The sequence below is a fragment of the Macaca nemestrina genome, chromosome 2 (assembly GCF_043159975.1).
Source record: "Macaca nemestrina isolate mMacNem1 chromosome 2, mMacNem.hap1, whole genome shotgun sequence".
NCBI lineage: Eukaryota > Metazoa > Chordata > Mammalia > Primates > Cercopithecidae > Macaca > Macaca nemestrina.
Genome location: NC_092126.1, coordinates 112,903,069 through 112,910,050, shown reverse-complemented (window position 1 = coordinate 112,910,050; position 6,982 = coordinate 112,903,069). Strand labels below are relative to the sequence as shown.

At 52.2% G+C, this 6,982-nt stretch overlaps 1 protein-coding gene across 2 annotated transcripts; it reads left to right on the top strand.

The window, feature by feature from the left end:
* Window positions 1-680: 680 nt before the first annotated feature.
* On the top strand, window positions 681-6,909 carry LOC105480440 (nicolin 1, tubulin polyglutamylase complex subunit). Of its 2 annotated transcripts, XR_011620053.1 has the most exons (7): window positions 681-890; window positions 3,255-3,431; window positions 3,688-3,801; window positions 4,563-4,634; window positions 4,948-5,052; window positions 5,127-5,240; window positions 6,311-6,909. XR_011620053.1 is itself a non-coding variant. In XM_011739322.3 (6 exons), the coding sequence occupies exons 1-6, from the start codon at window positions 759-761 to the stop codon at window positions 5,166-5,168; spliced, it is 642 nt and encodes a 213-aa protein (XP_011737624.3). In that variant the 5' UTR covers window positions 681-758; the 3' UTR covers window positions 5,169-5,685. The 2 variants fall into 2 exon arrangements, 1 of the variants encoding a protein (XP_011737624.3); XM_011739322.3 differs by lacking the exon at window positions 6,311-6,909 and having other exon boundaries at window positions 5,127-5,685.
* The last annotated feature ends 73 nt before the right edge of the window (window positions 6,910-6,982 follow it).

Sequence of the window (6,982 nt, the reverse complement as noted above, 5' to 3'; positions counted from 1 at the left end):
TCTACTTTTGCAAAGCGCGTGTTCAAATCCTTTTTTTTTTTTTCAATGGCTAATACGTATTTTTGAGTATTTTGAAACACAAATCACTGCTGATTTGTGTTTATGTGTTTATACGGCTTTAACAGACTACCGCCCTAAGCACTGAAAGGAACCCAAAGGGAGCGGAAAGGCTTGCATACAGAAAGGCTGGGCAGTTGCTGGGCGCGGCCCGCGAGTAGGCTCTAAGCCTCGCGCAGTGATTGGCTGAAGAAGAACTTCCGTGGAGGGGTGCGGTAACCCACGCCTGTAATTCCGGTACTTTCGGAGGCCAAGGCGGGGGTGCGGGGGGGGGGAATCACTTGAGGTCAGACGTTCGAGACCAGCCTGGACAATATGGTGAAACCCCGTCTCTACTAAAAATTAAAAAAAAAAATTAGCCGGGCATGGTGGCGGGCACCTGTAATCCCAGCTCCTAGGGAGGCTGAGGCAGTACAATCGCTTGAACCCCTGGGACGGAGGTTGCAGTGAGTCCAGATCGCGCCACTGCACTCCAGCTGGGGCGACAGAGCGAGATTCCCTGTTAAAAAAGAAAAAAAGTAAAAAACTTCCGCAGGCACTTCCGACTCCCGGCCCATCCTGAGCTTCGGTGATTGGCTGGGCTGGCCGTACGCGGGGCCTCCCGGGAGTTGTAGTTATTGCGGCTCAGCTGAGGATGCCGGGAAGGGCTGGTGGTCGGGGGCCTGGAGCGGTGGTTGCGCTTAGTTGCGGCGGTTGTCATCATGTCCCGCATTTTGGTGCCTTGCCATGTGAAAGGCACCGTAGCCCTCCAGGTGGGCGACGTGCGGACCTCCCAAGGCCGGCCTGGCGTGCTGGTCATCGATGTCACCTTCCCCAGCGTCGCTCCCTTCGAGGTGAGCAAGCCTGGTGGGCGCGACCGAGGCTCCTGGGCGGGGCCGACCTGGAATCTCGGTCGTTTCCCAGGCATTTAATCTTTTACAGGAAAGCTTCTGCCGTCTTCCTTGCCCTTGCAAATTAATCATTCATTTATTTAGTCCTTCAGTTAACACATTTTACCTAGAATTGAGCTTCCTGTCTTGTTCTCTGCTATGTCTCTTGCCCACATCCAGGACAGCGCTGGCATGCAGGTGGCGAGAGGGAGCTAGGTTTTGCTGGAAATACCAAATAGTCAACCAAAATAGAAGTTAGGGGTCATTTTGTCCCTGGCCACAGTTGGAGATCGCTAAGCAATGATTTACCCCAAAACCTGCCTCCTCCCCATTCTTATAGTCCCTGCCAGAGGTCCCTTACTTCACCACCATCCCCCCAATGACTCGAGTTGCCAATCTCCAGTTGCACTTCCACATCAGTTGATAGAGTGACTGGACACTGCATGACTCAATAAAGAGGGCAAAACCTACCTCCAATGGCCTGGCATTGAGAGCCCTCTGTGTCTGTGCCCCACCTGTTTCTGTCTCTTTTTTTTTTCTTTTTTTGAGACGGAGTTTCACTCTTGTTGTCCAGGCTGGAGTGCAGTGGCGCGATCTTGCCTCACTGTAACCTCTGCCTCCTGGGTTAAAGCAATTCTCCTGCCTCAGCCTCCCAAGTAGTTGGGATTACAGGCACCCACCACCACGCCCGGCTAAATTTTTGTATTTTTAGTGGAAACAGAGTTTCACCATGTGGGACAGGCTGGTCTCGAACTCCTGATGTTAGGTGATCCACCCGCCTGCGCTTCCCAAACTGTTGGGATTACAGGCGTGAGCCACCGCACCCAGCCCCATCTCTCTGCCTCAGGAGATTTGTGCTGTGGTGTGTGGTTCTTCCCCAAGCTGTTCCTTACCGTCAACTGGGAAACTTTTTTTTTTTTTTTTGAGACGGAGTCTCACGCTGTTGCCCAGGCTGGAGTGCAGTGGCGCGATCTCGGCTCACTGCAAGCTCCGCCTCCTGGGTTCACGCCATTCTCCTGCCTCAGCCTCCTGAGTAGCTAGGACTACAGGCGCCCGCCACCGCGCCCGGCTAATTTTTTGTATTTTTAGTAGAGACGGGGTTTCACTGTGGTCTCGATCTCCTGACCTTGTGATCCGCCCGCCTCGGCCTCCCAAAGTGCTGGGATTACAGGCTTGAGCCACCGCGCCCGGCCTGGGAAACTTAATTAAAGAGCCCAACCTTGGAAATCCTGACTTAGTAGACTAAGGTGGAGCCTGGACAATTTATTTGGTAACACATTTTCTTGGGTAATTCTGATGAGTATCCAATGACAAGATCTACTGCAGTAGCCAAGCTGAATCACTGGCTGTTCTAGTGCTATACCAGCTTCTCTCACCCTTTGGTAATTCTTTGTACATGCTACTTTTACATTATCTACATTTCTTCTTCTTCTTTTTTTTTTTTTCTAAGAGGGAGTGTCGTTTTATCGCCCAGGCTGGAGTACAGTGGCTTGATCTTGACTCACTGCAACCTCCACCTCTTGGGTTCAAGTAATTCTCCTGCCTCAGCCTCCCTCGTAGCTGGGACTACAGGCATACGCCACCATGCTCAGCTAATTTTTTGTATTTTTAGTAGAGATTGGGTTTCACTATGTTGGTCAGGCTGGTCTCGAACTCCTGAACTCAAATGATCCGCTCACCCCAGCCTCCCAAAGTACTAGCCACAGTGCGCAGTCCACATTTTCTACATTTCTTAGTCCACTTGGTGAACTCTTCCTCCTTCCGGCCTCATATGTATATTTTCTGCCTCTTCCAGGGTTAGAGCTCTGCTCTCTAGGAGCATCTTGGACATGCGGCAAGATCTGCAGTCATGATTTGTTTCCATGACCTACTCATTTAGACTTTGAGCACCTTTAGGAAGGCAGAATTGTCTTTGGGCCCCAGTGATACTTGTTGAAATTGTTAGTTCGGTAGATGAGTACATTCAAAGGGGAAGAGGCAGGTGGATCACCTGAGGTCAGGAATTTGAGAGCATCCTGGCCAACATGGTGAAATTCTGTCTCTACTAAAAACACAACAAGATTAGCCGGGTGTGGTGGCACATGCCTGTAGTCTCGGCTACTTGAGAGGCTGAAGCAGGAGAATGGCTTGAACCTGGGAGATGGAGGTTGCAGTGAGCTGAGATCATGCTACTGCACTCCAGCCTGGGCGACAGAGCGAGATTTCCTCTCAAAAAAAAAAAAAAAAAAAAAAAAAAAAAGGGAAGGAAGAGGTAGTGTCTTTGACCTTTGAGCTTTTCGGGCCCTGGGCCTGGGTCTGACTTTCTGTAATGGGTTGTATGTGCTCTAGTTGCAGGAGATCACATTTAAGAATTACTACACAGCTTTTTTGAGCATCCGTGTCCGTCAGCACACCTCTGCACACACACCTGCCAAGTGGGTGACCTGCCTGCGGGACTACTGTCTAATGCCCGACCCACACAGTGAGGAGGGAGCCCAGGAGTATGTATCGCTGTTCAAGCATCAGGTCAGCTGGGCCTCAGGATGGCCAGGGCAGCCCAGATGAGGACTTACCAGAAGTGGGGGGATTGGGTCAATATACCAAGAGGGAAGAGGGAGCCAGTCTGGCCTGGACTGTGGCTTTCAGGGAAGTGCCTTGGAGGGACTATTGTTCCTTCCTTCCCAAAGGCCTGCGGGGTGGGCAGCATTCTGGCTCATTGCTGGTTGGGAGGCTTCTGGGCAGTGAGCTGGGTCCTCGCCGGGTCCTTATGTGTGTGTGTCAGATGCTGTGTGACATGGCCAGAGTATTGGAGCTACGCCTGATTCTGCGGCAGCCATCACCACTGTGGCTGTCTTTCACAGTGGAGGAGCTGCAGATCTATCAGCAGGGACCAAAGGTAAGTGACTAGCTGAGCTGCTGGCTGGCCCTTTCCCCAGAAAGCACCTATGACTGGGAAAGCTGGGTGGTGGGGTGGGTAATGGGTAAAGATTGTGAATGGGGCCTTCATGGAGGTTAGCTGGGTGTGAATGCTGGAAGCTTACAATGAGAGATGAGGCCATGTCCCCATATCCCCTGACCTTTGGGACCACCCGCTTCTTTTTTTTTTTTTTTTTTTTGAGACGGAGTCTCGCTGTATCTCCCAGGCTGGAGTGCAGTGGCGTGATCTCGGCTCACTGCAAGCTCCGCCCCCTGGGTTCACGCCATTCTCCCGACTCAGCCTCCCAAGTAGCTGGGACTACAGGCGCCCGCTACCACGCCCGGCTAATTTTTTTGTATTTTTAGTAGAGACGGGGTTTCACCGTGTTAGCCAGGATAGTCTCGATCTCCTGACCTCGTGATCCACCCGCCTCGGCCTCCCAAAGTGCTGGGATTACAGGCTTGAGCCACCGCGCCCGGCCGGGACCACCTGCTTCTTTCAGAGCTGGAGCCTTTAGGTTCTGGGAGACACTTTTGAGCTTGTGTTTCTGAGGACTCTGTCTGCACAGCAGGAGAACTTAGGTAGTCTGACTGCCCCTTTAGGTCTCTGTGGGCTCCCTAAACAGGGTTTTCCCAGTGTCTGAGGCTCAGGGGCCTTTCTCTCTGCTCCTAGGACCTTGGAATCTGGTCCCAGAGCTGTCCACTTTGTCTCACTCAGGGCAGTACATCTTTGCTTTGCAGAGCCCCTCCATGACCTTCCCCAAGTGGCTCTCCCACCCAGTGCCCTGTGAGCAACCTGCACTCCTCTGTGAGGTAAGCCCTCACCCTAGGTAAGAACCACGTATGAATGGCTCTAGTGTCCAGCACAGGCCAGGTGGACCCCTTCCTGTAAAATTCTGGGGCTAGGCCCAAGGCCCTTGGGTGTTATCTTTCTCTTGGGTATTCTTTGGGATTTGAGGCATCTCTGTTGTGGGGCTACATCAGGCCCTAACCTCACATTTCATGAGCCATCTGAGAATGTTGTTGGTCTCAGCTGGAGGGCCCCTAGCCCAGGTTGGCCTCTCTAGAGCCCTAAGGGCACTGCTGGGGAGAGACCCATGGCCACTGACCCCTCCTTCTGGAGCAGGGTCTCCCAGACCCCAGCAGGGTATCCTCCGAGGTGCAGCAGATGTGGGCACTGACAGAGATGATCCGGGCCAGTCACACCTCCGCGAGGATCGGCCGTTTTGATGTAAGTAATCGCTTCCCTCTGCTTGGCTTGCTTTGCCCTGAGCAGATCAGACCTCATGGTCTTTTGTATTTCAGGTGGATGGCTGTTATGACCTGAACTTGCTCTCCTACACTTGAATGGTGGCTCCTACCCAAGATGTTGGCCTTTCCGTGCCCACCCAGACTTGGTTTGGGCCACCAGAGGCTGAAGTGGGTTTCCTGTGTATTCCGAATGTTGCCTGCATGCCTATTCTGTCTGGGCCACGTTCACAGATTCAAGATTCTCGGGGGCTCACTGTGTTACTTCAGCATGAGCTCCTGGCAGGGGGGGTGCTCTGTCTTCGCCTGGCTGCAACTCAATTCTTCCTTCTACCCAAAAACACTCCAGTCAGTTGTACTTACTGAGAATCCCTGAGTGCCCTCTGCCCATCCTGCCAACATGCACATTCCTGTCTTCTGCCTGCTCCCTCACCTCAGTGCAGTTGGGCTGGGCTGACCTACTAGAACCTGCTCCATGTATGAACCTGGAAGGCCATTGCTGCCATGGCACTTGGGACACTTGAGGAAGAAACAGAAACCTTATTTCTTCCTGTGAGTCCCCTAGTGGTTTTCTTTCCAGTTGTATTATGCCACAGAAATAAATTTCTTGTCTAAACTCTTCTGCTACCTGCCTAGGAAGGAAACCTGAAGATTTGGGCAGCCTGAGTCTCTCAGTTTCTGAGCTGGCTCCTGAATATATGTTCAAGTGGGTGTGCCCATAGGGCCTGGGCAGGTGTCTCTAGCAAAGCCAGGGCCTGAGAATAAGAACTGGAACCCTTCTAGCCCGGGTGCAGTGGCTCACACCTGTAATCCCAGCACTTTGGGAGGCTGAGGCAGGTGGATCACCTGAGGTCGGGAGTTCGAGACCAGCCTGAACAACATGGAGAAACCCCATCTCTACTAAAAATACACAAAATTAGCTGGGTGTGGTGGTGGGTGCCTGTAATCCCAGCTACTCGGGAGGCTGAGGCAGGAGAATCTCTTTAATCTGGGAAGTGAAGGTTGTGGGGCTGAGATCATGCCATTCCATTCCAGCCTGGGCAACAAGAGTGAAACTCCATCTTAAAAAAAAAAAAAAGAACTGGGACCCTTCTGCCATCTGACATAGTCCAAAGCACATCCCTATCCTTTCTCCCAGTTATCCCACTCCTTTTTTTTTTTTTGAGATGGAGTTCTGCTCTTGTTGCCCAGGCTGGAGTGCAATGGTGCAATCTCGGCTCACTGCAACCTCCACTTCCCAGGTTCAAGCGATTCTTCTGCCTCAGCCTCCCGAGTAGCTGGGATTACAGGCATGTGCCACCACGCCTGGCCTGCCCCTTTCCAAGAGAGATGCTCAGCATGATGAGAGATCAGCCATGGTAGGGAGTGGGTCCAAGTAAGGGTTTGCATTGTTGCCTTTTAAGAGGCCTAGGTCCTCCATTAACTCAGGCCAACCATTAAGTGATGCAGGCTGCTCTTCCTTCATGTGAGAAAAACCTGTTTCCCTCTGGTTCTTCCTGGCTTTGCACCTGGTGGCTATTATGAAGCAGTACTGCAGTATGTCTTGGACCTGGAAAGTTGGACATGTGTGCGGCTCAACAGTTTCCTGGGAAGAGTTCAGTGACCTTTTGGTGGCCACCCTCTGCTCTCACCTATGAGTTCTTGCAGGTGGCGACTTTACCTGCAAGGTCACTTGCATAGCCCCACTCAGCTGCTTTGGAAAGCATGATGGAGCAGTAGTCCTCAATGTGTGTGTGAGTGAAGAGGACCTTGTGGTAGCAGGGACCATGCTTCATTTGTGGCTGTGTCCCCATCCGAGGGCCTGGTATGCAGTAAGATCAATACATACTTGTGGAATGCATGACTCTGCTGGCTGCCTGTGTCTGCCTGGTGGGAGAGCTGTGGACCTAGAGATCCACATGAGGCCAGACTAC